Below are 20,678 nucleotides of genomic sequence, written 5' to 3'. Positions count from 1 at the left end.
CATGGAAGGTCTAGGACCTAAGGTTTTTCTACAAATAAGAGACAGGGTACATTGGTGGGGGGTGGGGGAGTGGTCTGTCCCTGAGAAAGCCCTGCAGGGTCTTGCTCAGTTATATGATGAAACAGACAGACAGTGCCAAGTGTTTGGTAGAAATGGAAATGCCAATACTGTTAATGGAAATACACATTGCTTCAATCACTTTGAAAAAGCATTTGACTGTACCTGCATATTAGAATGGCTCAGTCAGTAACAAATCTGCCTGCAATGCAGGGTTCAAACCTGGGTCAGGAAAATCCCCCGGAGAAGGAAATGCCAACCCATTGTGGTATTCTTGCCTGGGAAATCCCATGGACAGTGGAGCCTGGTGGTCTAGAGTCTGTGGGGTTGCAAGAGTCAAATACCACTTAACAACTGAACCACTACCACATGCATTATCAGAAAATCTCATATCTAGACATACAGATATAGCTATCCTAGAGAAATTACTATGAAAGACACACACAGGTTCATAGGCAGTTTATTCAAAAAGGCAAAATAAAAGCCTCAAATTTCGGGCATAGTAAAATGGACATATAAGACTATGCCCATTCATCCAAGGGAATCCTACTCAGCAATGAAAAAGAATGTTCCACAGCTACATACAATAAGAATGCATCTCACTTATTTAAAAGAAAACCAAGACCAGGGGAACAGAAACTCTATTGTGTGATTCTATTAATTTAAAGTTTAAAACAAAGAAAAATGAATCCTTGGTGCTAGAGGTCAGAGAAGTGGTTACTTTGGGGAGCAGAGGGTGGCCAGGAAGGAGCATGGAGATTTCAAAGCTACTTGCTTTGAAGCAAGTACAATTTCAATTACAGTAAAGCCAGAGTTTATTTTCTTGGGCTCCAAAATAACTGCGGATGGTTACTGCAGCCATGAAATTAAAAGACGTTCACTCCTTGGAAGAAAAGCTGTGACAAACCTAGACAGCATATTAAAAGACAGAGACATTACTTTGCCAACAAATGTCCATAAAGTCAAAGCTATAGTTTTCCCAGTAGTCAGATACAGATGGAAGAGCTGGACCATAAAGAAGGCTGAGTGCTGAAGAATTGATCTTTTCGAACTGTGATGCTGGAGAATGAAAAAGACTCTTGAGAGTCCCTTGGACTGCAAGGAGATCCAACCAGTCAATCCTAAGGGAAATCAACCCTGAATATTCAGTGGAAGAACTGACGCTGAAGCTCCAATACTTTGGCCACCTGATGGGAAGAGTCAACTCATTGGAAAAAACCCTGATGCTGGGAAATATTGAAGGCAGGAGCAGAAGGGGTGACAGAGGACGAGATGGTTGGATGGCATCAGCACCGCAATGGAATGAGTTTGAGCAAGCTCCAGGAGATGGTGATGGACAGGGAAGCCTGGCGTACTGCAGTTCATAGGGTCACAGGTAATCAGACATGACTGAGCAACTGAACAACAAAAGCCAGACAGGGTCTTTATGTACAGCTGGCTGAACCTCAATAGGACTTTTTCAAATTTCTGGAGGTGGGTAGACCATAATTTTTAGCCAGATCCCTTGCTGCAACACGTCTGGAATATTTTGTGTTCATAGTCATCTTTGTAGTTATTCTGGGTGGCAGTTGGGGGTCCGTGCTCCTCACAATGACGGATGCCATCTCTCTCAGTCCCAGCTGAACTGAGGTTCGGATCATGACCTCTGTCTCAGGAGGCAACCCCCGCAATTGCTCTGGCTTTTTGAATGACTGATGATTCTTGGTTTGGTGCTCTGTCTTCTCCTTCAGGTTCAAAAACAGTAGCCGGCACTTGGAACATGGAGAGACCCTCTTGTTCCAGTGCCTCCAAGCATGATGTATGAAGGATGTCGAGAGCTTGAAAATTTTGAGGCAAAACAGACAAAGCAAATTGTTCGTGTTTCCATGCCACGTTCTAAAATGCACTTCTACATCGGCAAAGGCTGACGATCTGTAATCACAAACGCGGCACACGTAGGGCATTTCGCCAGGTTTGTGACTGTCCTTCATGTGCTATAAGAGAACCTGATCTGTTTCGAAGGACAATTCACAGATTTTACAGGCCGCGGAGGGCTCCCGGGAAGTGTGGACACTTTCAATGTGACAATGTGGAACGGGGTAGGAAACTGGCGGTGGCAGTGCTGGCAGGTGGCGTGGGTCTCCTAGCTGTCACCCTTCTGCTTCTCAAGCTTCCTCACGTGGGTCATAAACTTGACATTTTTTAGAACTCTCAAGCAGCTGAGGCAATTAAAGGCCACATGAGTCTTCAGTTCTGGCTGCCCATTTCCTGTATGCTGTCCATAGTAAAAGTCATCAAGTAACAGGATCAGTTTTCCTTTCGTGGGATCAACAGTCTTGCTCTGACTTGTTAGAGTCAAAAAGTCTGTTTTCTCCAGCCCTTCCAAGCTACATGTTCTGTCTGGATCCATAAGACTGAAGCATGCCTGGTCATTTGCGTGAGTCCGTAAAAATGATGCCCCACCATCAACATGGCTCGGTGAGGTCAGGAGATCTTCCAAGGTCATAATTGTGTTCTTTGTAGGAGAGATTCCTGGAGGGGCCATGACGGAGGCAGGTCCCCCTGGGGTTCCACCGCTGAGTTTAGGTCTTTCAGGATTCCCACTGTTAAAATTTACATCTGAAGTGGGACATCGCAGAGAGGACTTTCATCCTTGCCTCCTAATGAGAGAACAGCTCCAGATAGACAGTGAGGCCATGGAGAGAGCAATTCTGAAGAGTTGTGAAGCACGGCTTGCAGAGAACTCATTTTATAATCAGGTTTAGACGAAGGCTCGAAAATAATAGGACTGTCTCTTCCTCCCCATTCAGACTGAGAAGCTGGCGAGACGGCCCCTGGCTTTGATGCTGGGGTCCTGAGATTTGCAGGTTGCAACGTGCAGGTAGGATCTGGACTCACATGTCCCTTCTTTCTTTTTGAAGATGAGTCCCTGGTCACTCTGTTCAAAATGTTAGAAATGACTGACTTTGAACTTGAAATCACTCTGACAAAGAGGGTTTCAGCATCCTCATTGATGTGCTCCACTCAGCAAAGATGACCTCAGCATCGTCACCGTCCTCCTCTCTGGATTTGGACCCTCCGATTTCTTTCTCGGGTTGTGGTGGTGCTTGTGCTTCCTCACACGGGAAGAGACGGGCCAGTTTACAACCACCTCTGGCTTCAAGTGGCCCCTTCTTCTAGTGCTTTTTCCACCTAAAGGCACCACAGGACAAGGTCATCCCCTCCGATCTCAGGTGTCACTCTCTGTGGTTTCAGTTAACCCTCAGTTGTTCACTGAAAATATTAAATGGAAAATTCCAGAAATAAATAGCTCATAAGTTTTAAATTGCATGTCATTCTGAGGAGTGTGATTGGACGCTCTCACTGTTCTGCTTCCTCCTGCCCAGAATGTGAATCGCTCCTTAGTCCTGCACATCCCACCTCTTTGTCACTCGGTTACCACAACGACTGTTGAGGTGTCACACGGCTTGTGTCCAAGTCACCCTTATTTTACTCAATAATGGCCCCAAGGCATAAGTGGAGTGATGCTGGCAATTTAGATATGCCAGAGAGAGTCCATTAAGTGCTACCTTTAAGTGAAAAGATCGAAGTTCTCAATTTGATATAAAAAGAGAAAAAATTGTATGCTGAGGTTGCTAAGATCTGTGGTGAATATGAAGAAGTGAAAAGAAATCTGAGTTAGTTTTGCTGTCAAACCTCAAACTGCAGAAGTTATGACCACAGAGCATAGGAAGTGCTTAGTTAGGGTGAAAAAAAAATCACTGAATTAGTACAGTAATATTTTTTACATAGAGAATACAGTCACAAAACTTTTATAAAAGTATATTGTTATAATTATTCTATGTTATTATTACACATTCCCTGGTGGCTCAGATGATAAAGTGTCTGCCTACAATTTGGGAGACCCAGGTTCGATCCCTGGGTGTCAGGAAAATCCTCTGGAGAAGAAAATGGCAACCCACTCCAGAATTCTTGCCTGGGAAATCCCATGGACAGAGGAGCATAGTAGGCTGCAGTCCATGGGGTGGCAAAGAGTCGGACGACTGAGTGACTTCACTTTCACTTTCCTGTTATTATTAGTTGCCAATCTCTTCCTGTGCTTTTATAAAATAAACTGCATCAGAGGTATGTTTGTATAGAAAAAACATTGTGTATATAGGGTCTGATACTGCGTGAGGTTACAGGTGTCTGCTGGGGGTGCCCCTCACTCTCTCCACTCTGTGAGTCCAGAAGGCACCAGACTCTATACATGGATCCAAAATATATATTTTTTAATTCCAGAAAGTTCTAATAGCAAAACTTGAACCTGTCTCATGCTGGCAACTATATGTATATATATAGGATTTACACTGTACTTGAAACTATTTACACAGCATCAGCATTGTATTAGGTATTATAAGGAATGTGGAGATGATTTAAAGCATGCGGGGGCATCTCCTTAAGTTCCATGCAAAGACTACACCATTTTACATAGGGGACTTGAGCATCCGTGGATTTTGGTATCTGCAGGTGCAGGGTTCCTGGATCCAGTCTCCCAGGGATACCGAGGAGGTAGGACGGTGACTTCTCAGTACTTCTGCTGCTCCCCCTGCCTTGGATGCTGTCTCAAGTACCGCAACCCAGCTCCTGACCTGCTTCTGGTCCACAGTTTCTCAGTCAGGCTTCCCTAACCATGATGTCAGAAATCACCAGCCCCCACCAACTCATATGCCATATTCACCTCCAAAGCTATTGGGTTGCTGTATTTTTGTTTCTAGAACAACATGTGGCATCTATCAGATGCTACGTGTCTGTTGCATAAATAAACAGTAACTGTTATTAATACAGTCATTTATCTGTACCACAGGCTCGAACCCACTAATTCCTGGCTACCTAGGTACTTACGCTCGATCTTAGCCAAAAGGCTGAGAAGCGTTTCTCCAAGCATTTAATGAAATCCAAATCTTAGTGATTTAAAACTATCATGCAAGGGAGAAAAGCAGCCAGTATGTAGCTGGATGCTGACAGGGGCAGTGGTGGTCATTGAAATGAAAGGTTCGTAACACAATCTCTCTCCATATAATACATTTGTTGATAGCTTCCATGCCATTAACACGTTTCACTGACACGAAGGAACATTCTAAAGTTTACATTTGACCGTTTCTGATACCAGATCACATTTCATCAGTAGCATATCATAGTTTGTTTGGCTGTGTGTAAATGGTGGCCCTAGCGGTAAAGAACCCTCCTGCCAATGCAAAAGATGTAAGAGACGCAGGTTCCATCTCTGGGTCAGGAAGACCCCCTGGAGGAGGGCATGGCAATCCACTCCAGTATTCCTGCCTGAAGAATCCTATGGACTGAGGAGCCTGGTGGGCTACAGTCCAAAGGGTTGTAAAGAGTCAAATATGACTGAAGCAATTGAGCACACAGGCATACATATGTATATAAAGATATAAAATTTTATAGTGGTATGAAAAATAATGCTGTGGGACTTCCCTGGTGATCCAGCATTTAAGACTTCTCACTTCCACTCCAGGGGGCATGGGTTCAATCCCTGGTCAGGGACCTATGATCCCACATGCCACAGAGTGTGGCCAAAAAAAAGAAAAGGAATAATATTGTATCTTACAGCTGATGTCATCTTAGATTTAATGAAAATTTCTATTTTTCATAAGCAGAATCCAGCCTACTAAATTCACGTTACAAGTCACTAATGGGATGCTAGCTGCATTATATAGGCAAATGGTTTAGACAGGGATTGACAAATCGGCTTGCCTCCTGTTTGTTTGTTTTTTTCTTCCAACCAGCAAGCTAAGAATGATTTTTATGTTTTAGGTTTTTTTTAACTTTTAAAAATATGTTTAATATTTTTACATTTTTTTTTAATTTGGGGGAAACAAAGGGATGTTTTGTGACACATGAAAATTATATGATATCTAAATTTCAGTGTCACAAATAAAGTTTTATTGGAACACAGTTGTGGTCATTTGCTGCTGCCCGAGGCTGTTTCACACTGCTATGGCAGAGACCGCCCTTAATGCCTGTTACTCTCTAGCCCTTTACAGAGAAATTTTGCAGACTAACGGCTGCGGAGAACAGAATGAAGCATTCCAAACCCCATGACTCACCAGCTCCTGAAGTCCAGTTGACTCAGTTCAGCTCAGCACTTCTCACTCTGAGCCCCAGTGGAGGGTGAAGCTGGAGGGTCTTTGTCTCCTCGTCCCAGAGAGATTTCTCTCGAAATACCAGCACCACTTCCTGTGTCCTGTGTCTGTGGAACTCCTACCTGGCTCTCCAAAAGCCTTTTCTCAGTGAGGCTGGATCAGGAGATACCAAGCCTTTTAAAGTCCATTATAATCCAATCTATAGTATCTAAACTGGGCTCCAATCAGGTTTCTGAACCAGTTTTTCTCCACAGGATCTTTCAACTAGAAACCTTTCTACCAAATTGCTAGAGAGAGGAAAGAATGTGGGTGGGGCTTTAGGGCCTCGCCCAGGGATCTGTTTTCCAGGTCTCAGTGTGGTGAGAGTCCTCACTTCCCTCTCTGGCATCCAGAGGTCCACCACCTTATCTCCAATTTATCTGCATCTGTAGTTATTTGGGGGTCAAGAGCTTAAGGGCTGGAGAAGGCAATGGCACCCCACTCCAGTACTCTTGCCTGGAAAATCCCATGGGCAGAGGAGACTGGTGGGCTGCTGTCCATGGGGTCGCTAGAGTCGGGCATGACTAAGCGACTTCACTTTCACTTTTTACTTTCATGCATTGGAGAAGGAAATGGCAGCCCACTCCAGTGTTCTTGCCTGGAGAATCCCAGGGACGGGGGAGCCCGGTGGGCTGCCGTCTGTGGGGTCACACAGAGTCGGACACGACTGAAGCGACTTAGCAGTAGCAGCAGCAGCTTAAGGGCAGAGGAGGGTGGTCCACACAGCTATTACAGCAGAGCTCGGGCTGAGGTCAGGAACCTAACAAGGCAAGGGTCTTTTTCCAATGCCAGAAAATTCTCCAGCTGCAAACAGCAAACCCCTGTTCTCCTCTGGGGGCGGTGGAGGGGCGGGGTGAGGAGGGCAGGAAGCAAGCTTACTCCCAAGTGATCTGCACTTGAAGACTCAGCACCCACTGGATTCCCGGGGTCCTCACTGTGGATCTTCATGCTGAACCCCAGGAGCTTTTTCTAGGCAGGGGCTCATGCTTTCTTAAACCACGTCAGGGTGTCTGGCCACACCCTGGTCCCCCTCCCTCCCCCTTCCTCCCTCACCCTCCCTCTTCTCTCTCCTTCCCCTTTGCACCACCTAGATTATATCTCAAGCTTTCTCTCCCACTGCCTTTATAGCCCTCTGCACGCAGGTTCTTAGGGGGAGGGAGGGTTTCAGACAAGGAATATGTGTATTTCCATTCTTTATAAGGTAACAGAGTCACTGAATTAGAACAAAAATGAAGTTCACTAATGAACATGATCTCAAGTGCGTTAACCAGATACAACATTAAAAATACCTTTCTTATCAAATCAGCATGTGTCCACCTTAAATTTACACAATATATGTCAATTACATCTCAATGAAGCTGGAAAAAAAAACTGACCATTAAAAAGAGCTCATTATATACTCTTTTAAGGCGGTTGATGGTGAGTGCTGTGCCTAGTCACTTAGTCGTGTCTGACTCTTTGCGACCCCACGGACTGTAGCCAGCCAGGCTCCTCTATCCATGGAATTCTTCAGGCAAAAATATGGGAGTGGGTTGCCATGTCCTTCTCCAATGTTGGTGAGCATCAAAACCCAAGTTAGGGACTTCCCTGGTGGTCCAGTGGTTGAGAATCTGCCTTCCAATGAAGGGAACGTGAGTTTGATCCGTGGTTGGGGAACTAAGATCCCACAAACCACAGGGCAGTAGAACCAATGATGGATCCCGCATGCCACAACGAATACCCAAGGCAGCCAGATAAGTAAATAAAAATAAGGATTTTTTTTAACTCTATGCTATTTATATTCTTCTGGATATATTTGAAAGCATGATATTAACAGTTTTATTTATTTATGGACACACCATGAGACTTCCTGCAGGATCCTAGTTTCCTGACCAGGGACTGAACCCAGGTCACCAGAGTGAAAGCATTGAGCACTAATCACTGGTTTGCCAGGGGATTCCTAGTTTTATTTATTTAAAAGGTTTATTTTTATTGTATGCCAAAAGCTACATCCTTTCCAGTGTTTACACTTACGACAAAAACATTTTGGATGTAAATTTTTAAATGTTTGCAAAAACTTAGGGGAAAGGAAGGAAAATTTTGACTTCTTTATGCTTCTAGGCTTCCCTGATGGCTCAGACAGTAAAGAATCTGCCTGCAGTGCAGGAGACCGGGGTTTAATCCCTGGATCGGAAAGATCTTCTGGAGAAGGGAATGGCTATCCACTCCAGTATTCTTGCCTGGAGAATTCCATGGACAGAGGAGCCTGGGAGGCTACTATCCATGGGTTTGCAAAGAGTCGAACACAACTGGATGACTAACACTTTCACTTTCATATGCTTCTAAAGATTGCTCAAATCTCAGAATCACCTGACCATTGTTAAACACAGAGATTCCAGAGCTGCATATCACACCTAAGACACTCAAATTGTCAGAGGAGGGGGCCTGGGAATCTGAAAGTTCAATGTTTGCCTCGCTTGATTCTGAAGTGAAGGGTATCCCAGGGTGTGAAACCCTCCAATACTTTGGGAAACATTGGTGGCTCCGCGGTAAAGAATCCACCTGTTAATGCAGGAGACCTGGGTTCAATCTCTGGGTCGGGAAGACCCCCTGGAGAAAGAAATGGCAACCCACTCCAGTATTCTTGCCTGGGAAATCCCATGGACGGAGGAGCCTGACAGGCTACAGTCCACGGGGTCACAAAAGAGTGGGACACAACTTAGCAAGTAAACCACAACAGTGAAAGTGAAAGTCGCTCAGTCGTGTCCGACCCTTCGCGACCCCATGGACTATACAGCCCATGGAATCCTCCAGGCTAGAATACTGGAGTGGGTAGCCTTTCCCTTCTCCAGGGGATCTTCCCAACCCAGGGATCAAACCCAGGTCTTCCACATTGCAGGTAGATTCTTTACCAACTGAGCCACAGGGAAGCCCAAACAACAATAAGAACATGTTTAAAATACCCAAGAATCTACTCCTTCAAGAGAGCCTGAGGATTGAGGGTGAGGAATTCATTTTTTCTTCATGTGACACATGGAGCACCTGCCTTGGGAGGAGCAGGTTATTGGCAACTCAATAAACCAATCAGATGCTGTAGCGTGAGCTGGGAGCTTCATCCTCCCCACCACCCTTCAGAGACTCTAGGACGCCCACACTGTCTCTAGGGGCTTCTGGATGTCCTTTGTATTGAAGGAAGTTAGGGTATAAGCAGAGCCCAGAGATCTGGATCCAAACTTCTCAGTTTGGGCCACACTTTCAAATCTGGGCTGTGCCTCTTAACCCTCAGTGAATCCAAGGAACTGCCTACGTGTCTTGTGCAAAAACACATTCTCGTCCAACAGTTGTGGGTGGGGCCTGAGAGTCTGAGTTTCTCACGAGCTCCAGGTGTTGCCCAGGCTGCTTAAGGTGTCCGTATTAAACAGTGAGTACTAGAGAGCTTTTGAAAAGTACTGGTGTCCTGGTTGATTCTGCCGATCTTACTCCAAACCCACAGAATCAGTATCTCCAGGAATGGAACCAGGGAGTCTACGTTATCAAAGGTCTCAGATATTTCTAAGGAGCTGGTAGGGTGCAAATGTGCAGCCAGGCATATCACCCTACCATCAACCCTGTTTGGGGCTTCATTGTGTCCTGCAAAATCCATATGTTGAGGGGACTTTCACAGTGGTCCAGTGGCTAAGACTCTGCACTCCCAGCGCAGGGAGCTGGGCTTCGATCCCTGATCAGGGAACTAGATCCCACATGCTGCCAGGAAGACCTAAGATCCCACATGCCACAACTAAGACCTGGTGCAGTCAAATAAATTAATTAATTTTAAAATATTATCTGTAGAAGCTCTAACCCCCAACGTTGTGCAATGTAACCGTATTTGGAGATAATACCTTTAACGGGGTGATTAAGTTAAAACGAGGTCACTGAGGGGAATCCTCAGCAAGCCAGTGGTTAAGGCTCAGAGCTTTCACAGCCAAGGGCCCAAGTTCAATCCCTGGTCTGGAAACTAAGACCCAGAAGCGAAGCAGCACAGCCAGAAAAAAAAAAGAGGAAATTAGGACACACAAGACATCAAGGATTCTTGGACATAAAGGGACGGGAGGACACGAGAATGCAGCTGTCTGCACGTCAAGGAGACACCACACTGTCAACATCTTGATCCTGGACTTCTAGCGTCCAGAACTGGGAGAGAACAGTTTCCTGTTGTTTAAGTCTGTGTTATTTCTGGGGGCCACCTTTGTCCTTTAACATGTTCTTTAGATCAGGAGTCCCTAGAGAGGGCTCACCTCAAGGACAGGTAGGCTGTATGCAGGTGATGACTCAGCTCCCAGGTGACTCAGGCCCATCAACAAACGCCCACCCACCCAGATTTTCCAGGACACAGCCTGCTCCTGTGGACCACTTCTTGCAGACCACTTCTTGCAGACCACTTCTGCTAAAGATCCCCACCCAACTCTCTTTCTGGCCCCAACTTTTTTACTTCTCTCCTAGACTGTGAGGGACAGAACCTTGAGAACAGAGTGGGGTCTGTGCTCAAACCATCCTGGATGTGAAGGGGAGTATGTGATTTAACCAAAAAAAAAAAAAAGGAAGATAAACCACAGCTGTCCAGCAGAACACACTGAAGCTTATCACCAGACATACAAAAAAGCCTTCACATGTTAGGTTAGGAAGTAGCAGAGGACATGAGTTCAACCTCTTCTGCAGGGAAGGTTTCCAGGAAGGAGGTCAGCGTGCTTTCTGTAGATGGGTTGAGATCAGACGAACTTATTGGAAGGCATTTGGGTCTGTAGCCAGGAAAGGAATATGAGTGGGGAGGGGGTATGTCATCCTTCAGTCCTCTCTACCTCCAGAAGCTTCTATGATATGGGCCATGGTCACAGGGCTCCCACAGGTCAGGGAGAGAGGAATGTTTGGTGACTTCATCAAAGCCTGACCCATAAAAGGCTGCCTCTCAGCAGCCAACGTCAGACTTCTGGGCCGTCTGCCAGGCTCAAGATATGACCTACTGGGAACACTCTGGTAGTCCTGGAGTGGTTAAGACTCTGCACTTTCACTGCTGAGGGTGTGGATTCCATCCTCAGTCGGGGAACTAAGATCCTGCAAGCTGCATTGGCTGGTCAACAAAAGAAACATAAAAATAGAAAGACAGACATGACCTGTTTCCACCTTTCCTTCCATGGACAACCCCAAAGCCAACTCTAGTCCTGGTTCATTGCTGTGGTCAAGGAGGAAGCTCCCTGGGGCTTGCAGTCGTGGAGTGACATGTGGTCAGCCTGAGTGTCCACCAACAGGGCTGGGCATCTCACACCAACTGACAATCTGGTACCCAGGAGGAGATCAGACTCTCGGGACACAGGCTGGTGCCTTCTGACCTACAGATCAGGGCTGTGTGAGAAGCAGACTCTACAACGTAGCCAGAAGGCACACCTTTCAAGAGGACACTAATCCAGGTGGCCAGCCTCTACCCACTTCCTCTGTCTCTAGGGGAGAGCTTGGAGCTTCCATTATTCTCACAAGCCTTTTCCTGTTGCACACTCCCTGGGACAGTTTTATCTTAAGAGATTGCTGTTGTTCATTTCCCCAGTTGTATCTACACCACCATGGACTGCAGCGTGCCAGACCTCCCTGTCCCTCACCATCTCCTGAAGTTTGCCCAAGTTCATGTCCATTGCATTGGTGATGCCATCCAGCCATCTCATTCTCTGACGCCCTCTTCTCCTTCTGCCCTCAATCTTGCCCAGCATCAGGGACTTTTCCCGTGAGTCAGCTGTTCACATCAGATGACCAATATAGTGGCTTCAGCTTCAGCATCAGTCCTTCTAACAAGTATTCAGGGTTGATCTCCCTTAAGATTGACTGGTTTGATCTCCTTGCTGTCCAAGGGACTTTCAGAAGTCTTCACCAGCACCACAACTCAAAGGCAAGAATTCTTTGTCGCTCTGCCTTCTTTATGGTCCAGCTCTCACAACCAAGCGTGACCACCGGGAAGACCACAGCCTTGACTATACAGACCTTTGTCGGCAGAGTAACGTCTCTGCTTTTCAACACACTGTCTAGGTTTGTCATAGCTTTCCTGCCAAGAAGCAACCGTCTTTTGATTTCATGGTTGCAATCCCCATTGCAGTGACTGTACAGTTGAAGAAGAGGAAATCTGTCAGTACTTCCACCTTTTCCCCTTCTATTTGCCATGGAGTAATGGGGCCAGATGCGACGATCTTAGTTTTAAGCCGGCTCTTTCACTCTCCTCCTTCATCCTCACCTAATCAGTGCAGAGCGTCTGGCTTCTTGCCACTTCTGCTCTCAGTTCTAATTCCCTGAGTAAGAAATCATAAAAGGATGATTTTGCAGCTTAAATGCGAGGGTGGGACAGAGAGGGACCAAAACATAATGGACAGTGACACATTGAAAAACTCAACCACTGATGACTTGCACCATCTGCTTACCCACAGTATTAAAGGTGAAGTGAAAGTGTTAGTCAGTCCTGTCCGATTCTTTGTGACTCCAAGTACTGTAGCCCAACAGGCTCCTCTATGGAATTCTCCAGGAAAGAATACTGGAGTGGGTAGCCACTCCCTTCTCCAGGGGATCTTCCCGATTCAGGGACCAAGCCGGACTCTCCTGCATTGCAGGTGAATTCTTTACCATCTGAGCCACCAGGGAAGTGCAAATCAAGGTGATGTTAATTTCCAGGACATTCCTAGATCAAAATTTTAGCCGTCCATGCCGGTCCCAGCTCCTTCGGTCACAAAACAGGGTATAGTTGGAGCCCTCCACTCTCAGGGGGTGCTGTTAGTTTTAGTTGCTACATCTTCTCTGAATCTTAGAGGACTTGGTCTCAGCAAAGAGCTCTGAAGGGCAGAGAATTAGTTAAAAGCCTCAGTGCTGCCAGGTTGGCAGAGAACCAGGATTTGGAGGAAATTTTTATCTTTACCATGTGGCTTAAGGTAAAATAAGGATTAAGGTTTTTTAAAAAAAAGTTACAGATGAATCACACCAAGGAGAAAAATGCCAAGTTACACTCAACACTGAAATACTGAAATCGGAAGTGATTTCGACGATTGGGAATGGATTTCTGTCAGCCTTTGAATAAATAATCATGCAAGTTTTTATTAATGTAAAAACAAAATAAAACCTGTAGGGTATTAAGTGGCATAAAAGCACATTTAGGTTGTCTCTTAGAAACTGGAGGCTTCCCTGGAGCCTCAGATGGTAAAGAATCTGCCTGCATGCTATCCAAAAGTCTACAAGCAATAAATGCTGGAGAGAAAAGGGAACCCTCTTACACCATTGGTGGGACTGCAAACTAGTACAGCCACTATGGAGAACAGTGTGGAGATTCCTTAAAAAACTGGAAATAGAACTGCCATATGACCCAGCAATCCCACTCCTGGGCATACACACCGAGGAAACCAGATCTAATAGAGACACGTGCACCCCAATGTTCATCGCAGCACTGTTTATAATAGCCAGGACATGGAAGCAACCTAGATGTCCATCAGCAGACGAATGGATAAGGAAGCTGTGGTACATATACACCATGGAATATTACTCAGCCATTAAAAAGAATTCATTTGAATCAGTTCTAATGAGATGGATGAAACTGGAGCCCATTATACAGAGTGAAGTAAGCCAGAAAGATAAAGACCAATACAGTATACTAATGCACATATATGGAATTTAAAAAGATGGCAACGATAACCCTATATGCAAAACAGAAAAAGAGACACAGATGTATAGAACAGACTTTTGGACTCTGTGGGAGAAGGCGAGGGTGGGATGTTTCGAGAGAACAGCATCGAAACATGTATATTATCTAGGGTGAAACAGATCACCAGCCCAGGTGGGATGCATGAGACAAGTGCTCGGGCCTGGTGCACTGGGAAGACCCAGAGGGATGGGATGGGGAGGGAGGCGGGAGGGGGGATCGGGATGGGGAATACGTGTAACTCTATGGCTGATTCGTGTCAATGTGACAAAACCCACTACAACATTGTAAAGTAATTAGCCTCCAACTAATAAAAATAAATGAAAAAAAAACAAAAGCGTCTGCCTGCGACCCGAGTTCAATCCCCGGGTTGGGAAGATCTCCTGGGAAAGGCAGCAGCTACCCGCTGCCGTACTCTCACCTGCAGAATTCCATGGGCGGTGAAGCCTGGCAGGCTACAGTCCATGGGGTCCCAAAGAGCCAGACACAGCTGAGCAGTGGGAACGTGGGCACAGCCTGGTGGGTCTGAGGCTCTAGATGGTCTCCATGCACAGAGAAGCCTGGCAGGCTACAGTCCATGGGGTCCCAGAGTCAGATATGACTAAGAAGTGGGAAGGTGGGCATGGGCTGGTGGGTCCCAGAGGCTCCAGACGGTCTGCTGGTGAATATCCCCCAGGACTCCAGGCCCGACTTTGCACAGTGAGCCCGTCTTGGCACTGCCCAGGGTCCGAGATGGAGGCTTTGCATTTGCTGGATCCACTGGGGAAAATGCTCGAGTCCAGGGCCTGGGTGGCGTTAGCAGCGAGGGTTCCTTGGAAGAAGGTTCCCTCCAGCGGTGCTCACTCCTGGACACTTAGTTCGTTCCAGGCCCTGAGGACACACCTTGTGTATGACGACAGACTGAACAGCCTCAGAAATAGGTGCGGAGGAGGATGCCCTGGAAATGAGAACCACAGGGATTGGGTAGGAAACGGTGCCCCGAACTCCTGTGACCGATCCTCGTCAGTCAGAGAGCGTCCAGGCCCCACTCACACTCAGGCCCTTTGATTAACCACTAACAAGAGAGTCATGAGTTTAAAGGGGAGAAGCATGGTCAGAGATCACAGAGAACACCAAATGATTGACACTGAAGTTCCCTTTATTTCTTTGTAACAATCCAACACAGGGGTAACGACTCCTTCAACCTCCCAAGCCCAAATTCCCCCTCCAAAATTCAGATTCACACTTCTAACTTTGTAGGAACACATCTCTCCCCACATCCCACCAACCCCTGCCCGCCGCCCACTCTGAATCGCCCTTCCTTTTCCCGCATGCCCTGAACAGCTGTCTGAAACCGAGGCTTGTGCTCCTTCCAGAGGCACTGAGGTCTGGGTGGCAGTGACCCAGTGACGGGGACAAAGCCTGCGACTCGTGAGCGGGGCTAGGCGGGCATGCAGCAGGGGCAGAGGAGGGGCTCGGGGTCGTAGAAGGTCCGGTCGCCGCAGTGCGGACAGGGGCTGGCGCTGAACCAGACCATGCCGGGCCGCCCCGACTCGCAGAGCAGCTGCCTGAGGCGGGCGTGCAGCTGGGCCAGGCGGCCCAGGTGCAGGGTGCCGCGCACATCCTCGTAGCTCTCCAGGGGCGCGGGGTAGAGCACGTGGCTGAGCCTGCTCAGCCCCACGGTGTGCTGCAGCAGGCTCTCCAGCACGGCCATGGAGATGGGGTTGCCACAGAAGCTGAAGGTGGTGAGCTGGGAACAGCGGCTCAGGGAGGGCAGGAGGGCGCTGAACTGGGAGTCCATGATGCCGCACTCGTCCAGGTCCAGGTCCTGCAGGGTGGCCGAGGTCCTCTCGATCAGGACCTGCAGGGGCTCCAAGTTGAGGCTGGTCAGGCTGACCCCGCTGAGGCTCAGGTCCTTCAGCAGGCCGACGCTCGGGCACTGCGACAGGTACATCAGGTCCGAGTCTGAAATCAGGCAGTTGGTGATCGACAGGGTCTCCAGTGGGGTCTTCAGGCACCTGGGGAGAGACAGGGCAGTCAGTCCCAGGGACGGAGGTGGCGGGCAGAGGGGTGTGGGGCGGAGAGGCCTGTTTCACCGGAACACAGGGTATCTCACTGGCTTGGAGCTGGCCTCTCACCTTCTTGACAAGAAGGTAGGGGGTCTTCCCGGGGGGAAGGATGATGAACTATTTTCAATGTGGGAAACAAACAGTAAACAAATGTTATTCGCCTATTTCAGCTTACTAGTATTTGGTTAGCAGGAATTAAGATGTTTTTACAGGACACAACTAGTTGAATTCAACAGCAGGCTGGATGCAGTGGACATGGGCTGGTGGGTCCCAGCAGTTACAGATGATCCCTGGGTGAATATCCCCCAGATATTCGGAGGCCACAAACCGTCCATCACCACCTACAATTCTTTTTTTTTCTTTCTTTCTTTCTTCTGGTTGCTCAGTACACATTTATTCCTAATGCGTGGAGTCTGCAGCTGCCAAAAAGGCAATCAATTCAACTCATTCATACAAACAGACTAGGCTGAATCCTCTCAGCTTTCATCACTGTATTCAAGGCAGAGCAATAACCTGTTACTGAGGATATCCTATGTACTCAGAAGTCCTGGAGAAAATAATAATTGTAATTTGAACTTAGAAGAGATTGGAGTCACTTCAACAATGATACTCATTTGATTTTTTCTCTTCTCTGGACTGCTTAGGAGTCACAATTTTTCCCTCCTGATCCCTCCCTGCCATCTCCAGAATCACCCACTTCCCACAACTCACCTGGAGCCTAAAACAGCTCAGGACAGAAGCGGCAGAGGGCAGGGAGAGACAGAGCTTCGGACTTCAAACCTTACGCCTGATGGGCCCATGTCCTTCTCGCTTAGTTATGTGTCATCATCTCAGCTGAGACATCACTCTCTTGGGAAGAACTCCCAAGGGCATCTCACCTGGCCCCCCGATGCGGACTCCCAGCAATAAGTCCCCTTTGACGGCATCTAACCTAGGCCACGCCCCTGACCCTAACCAGGGAGGTGACAAGACGCCCGGGGACAGGGCGGCGGTGTTGTGAGGACTCCTGAGTGGCCCATGCACCCTGGCAATATCCCCAGAGGGCACAGACGGCGGCCCGGGGGTAACGAAACCAGAGTGGCCCGCTCTGGTCTGCGGAGCTGGCGCCATGCCTCACCTGAGCACCTGGTGCAGGCGGCCCTCGAGGAAGGAGATGGAGTCCAGGTAGAGCTCCTGCAGGTGGGGCAGGTTCAGGAACTGGGCGGTGAGCTGGCCGACGCAGCGCTCCTCCTGGTCGGCGGCGGTGTGCGGCAACACATGGATGTTCGAGAGCAGCAGCCGACGCAGGTTGCCCATGTGGCCCAGGTGCAGCACGAACCTGCCCAGCGTGGCCAGCTTCCAGGTGCAGTTCACCTCCAGGTCCTGGACGGAGTCCAGCTGCACCACCTTCAGGATGCTCCTGATGCCCTGCACGGGCATGGCGAAGATCCGCAGCTTCTGGCAGCGCAGGCGCAGCAGGCCCCTCCACTGCTTGGCCTTCTTCAGCAGGCAGCTGAGGGTCTCGTCCAGCGTGTCCTCCTTGAGGCACAGGTCGACCAGCACCTCCACGGGGGCCCGCGCCGGCTTCAGCCCCGCCATCGAACCCTCCACTCTGCGCCTCTTCTGCATGGGCTGGGCCGGCTCGGGCTCCAGCAGCGAGCACATGCTGACCTTGATGCCGGACCACACGGTCCAGAAGTCCTGGTGCGCGTTCCGGCGCAAGTCCAGCACCTGCAGCTTCCACCGCCTGCGGGGCCGTGGGGGACACGCTGAGCTGTGCAGAGGCCAGCGGCACCAGGACCCCGCGAGGGCTCTGCACGCCACACACCAGCGGCTCCTCCAGCTTCCGGGCCCGCCTTGGTCCCCACTTTAAGGGACACTGGGGGGGGGGGGTTGGGCCCACAGGCCTTTTGTCCCCTCTTCCCCTCAACCAGTCCTGTACACCCGAACGCCTGTTCCCAGGTGACCCCGCACCCTCCCGCTCTGGCTGCATCTTGCTGACACCCCCAGGCCCCACCAGTCTGCCAGGTCGATCTTACCTGGGGCGGACCTCCTGAGCAAGCAGGACGTCCAGGCCATCAAGTGCAGCCTGGAAGGTCTCCAGATGAGGCTGGTGGTCCTTCATCAGGGCCCCCAGCGGGAGGCAGGGGAAGGGCCAGGCCTGCACCATCGCCTTCACGGCCTGGGTGTGCCTCCCAGCAAAGGCCGCCGTAAACAGCGGTGGGAAGAGCTCGATGGGCAGCTCCTCCAGGGCCGCGATGGCCAACGCCTCATTCTGCAGCAGGCTCTGGACGGCCAGCTCCAGGAGTCGGGGTGGGGCCCAGACGCCCATCCTTAAGAATCTACTCCAGAACGAGTCCTGGGGGGATGTCAGAGAGCAAAGGGGGGGGGGGTCCTTCTCCAGCCAAGGACCCAGGAGACCCTGCTGCCCCTCCACCCTCACAGAACCCAAGGCAGGGTCAGATACATCCTCGGCCACAAAGTCACAGCTGTGGCCCCACTGGCACCAGGACAAGCATCTCTCCAGGCAGCAACAAGGAGGCAAGGTGACCTGTTGCCCCATCCCACATCTACTGGCTGCTGCATTTAATCCCAGCCCTGCTGGCTGGTGGATACCTAGGAGTCTTGACAGCTGACCCCACTCTCTTCACAGAAAGCTTCTGATTATTACTCAAGGGCTGAAAACAGGAATAAGGAGTTTAGCCCAACACAGCCTGTCTCTAAACTCCAACCAATAACTCACACAGTGGGTGCTGTTACGCCACTTAATAAAAAGACATACCTTTCACTGTGTGTCTCTTCTACAAATGTTATCACCACTCGGTTCAGTAGAGCAAAGCGCTCACATTCAGAACAAAGCCTCCACTCTTTAAAATATTCTACAGATTTTTTTTTTTGTATTCCATGGAATTAAAAAAGTTTTTAGTTTTTAAGACAAAAAGAAACCCCAAAAACCCTTTAAACTAGTAAAATCACAAAACTATAAAGTGATATGAACTATAATCACTGGTCACAAACTAAAATGTGAAATGTCACCCAAAAATCCCTCCTAATTAGATGTCTTTCGTTAAATCAACTCCAGGAACTTCCCTGGCAGTTCAGTGAGGAGGACTCTGTGCTTTCACTGCAGGGGCACGAGTTCTATTCCCATCCGGGAACTAAGACCCCAGACGCTGTTGCGTGTGGCCCCATCCCCTCATTCTCACCCCATCCTACCCCATCCCCCTCGCCCACCCGCTGCCAAATTCTATTTGGTTAAGAAATATTTTAGCAGTCTGTACAAGTGACGAAAATCAGAGAAGAAACCAAACTGTCTGGGATAAAGGCAAAACTACATGTAGAAGCAAAAGCAAAGCGTGTAACTGCCAACGTGAATGGAAAGACAAAGAACATTCTCTACAGGATCGTGGCCTGTCCCAAGAAGACCCCAGCATGGGCAGTTGTCACAGCCCGAGGCTCCGGCATGGAGCAGTGTGCTCAGGCCTGAGTCCCTCTTCTCCTTCCAGGACACACTTTTCAGATTCTGGCTGAAATGTCCATTTCTGGCTAAAGAGCTCTCTTCCTACTGATCACCATCCAGCTAAGGCTGAGTGGGTTTTGTACTTTCTCACTACATACAACTGTTGGGATCCTATGTCTGTTCACAAAAGCAAAATATGAAAGAAAACCAACCTGAAGGCACATTCGTTGGGGGAGTTTGGGCCACATCAAAATCACCCCAATGTTCACGTTCAGACAGCTTTGTGAGGACCGTGGTGTCACCCCAGAAGAAAAAAAAACAAAGTAAGATTCCAGAGTATCACACTGTCACTTACACATTATCCCAGACAGGGAAACATGTGCCCATTCACGGGGGAACAGATGGGTAATGCAGGGATGGGGGGCCCTCCAGATTTTGAGGGTCCAGGCTTCCCTGGAACTGGTCAGGTCAAAATGACACCTAGGAGCTGGCCACGAGAACAGAGGGAGCAGACATTTGTAATGAAACCAAGGAAAGTACCCAAGACAAGTGTGTTTTGTTTGAAAGAATTCAAAGATTTTTCTTAGGATAGGCTTGAGAAATTGCCAGCAGAGGGATTGGCTAAGAAGGGACCAGGTGGATCCCTTAAACCCAAGGCAAAATCAAGATCCAGCTTCCACCCTCCCTGGAGGCAAAGGGCATTTCCTCCCTGAAGCTAGACTAAATTTAGGAATGTGGGTTGGGAGATGATGAACTCTTTTGGCTGGCCAAACCTGGGACACGCCTTGTTCAGCCTGAAAGCCACTGAGGGGTTAGGGCCGTGGGCTCTCCTGAAGGGAAATCAACGTGGGCCAAGGACACAAGAGGCTCAGGTGTCCCACTGCACATCCCAGCCTGGGCTCTGTCCAGCGACCTGTACCCTCACCATGACCTTCAAAGGATCCTTCCCAAGTGAAGCTGGGTCACCTGACGTTCCCTCAGGGCCACTGAACAAGTAATGCAAAGCGCCTTCGAAACTCCCACCCCCACTGCTGTCCCCCCACCAAGGCTTTCGCTTAAACAGACCCTGATGGGAGCTCAGCCCTAAGCCCACAAATACAATTCCGTTTTTCCTTTGCGCTGCATTAAGCACAGGTACCAACACTGACTTTCTCCCTGGGGAGGTGCAAAGCCTGCATCAAAAGGTGTGGGGTGAAGCTCCTGCTGGGCTGGCTGACAAGCTGGTTCTGCTGCGGTCTCAGAACACAGATGGACGGAACCTCTCCACCCCCGGCATTGTGACGCCCCAACAG

At 48.9% G+C, this 20,678-nt stretch overlaps 1 protein-coding gene, 1 pseudogene and 1 gene segment (V, D, J or C); 1 reads left to right on the top strand and 2 right to left on the bottom strand.

The window, feature by feature from the left end:
• LOC136146030 (immunoglobulin lambda variable 1-40-like) overlaps positions 1-20,678 on the top strand; it is a 168,043-nt gene that overhangs the window by 53,645 nt on the left and 93,720 nt on the right.
• Positions 1,503-2,446, bottom strand: LOC136145992 (zinc finger protein 280A-like; annotated as a pseudogene).
• PRAME (PRAME nuclear receptor transcriptional regulator) lies at positions 15,320-19,634 on the bottom strand. Its single transcript, XM_065904918.1, has 4 exons — positions 19,599-19,634; positions 17,966-18,285; positions 17,065-17,673; positions 15,320-15,896 (listed from the first exon to the last, which is right to left on the bottom strand). The coding sequence occupies exons 1-4, from the start codon at positions 19,632-19,634 to the stop codon at positions 15,320-15,322; spliced, it is 1,542 nt and encodes a 513-aa protein (XP_065760990.1).

This window comes from Muntiacus reevesi, chromosome 13, assembly GCF_963930625.1.
Source record: "Muntiacus reevesi chromosome 13, mMunRee1.1, whole genome shotgun sequence".
NCBI lineage: Eukaryota > Metazoa > Chordata > Mammalia > Artiodactyla > Cervidae > Muntiacus > Muntiacus reevesi.
This window is presented reverse-complemented; position numbering and strand designations above follow the sequence as displayed.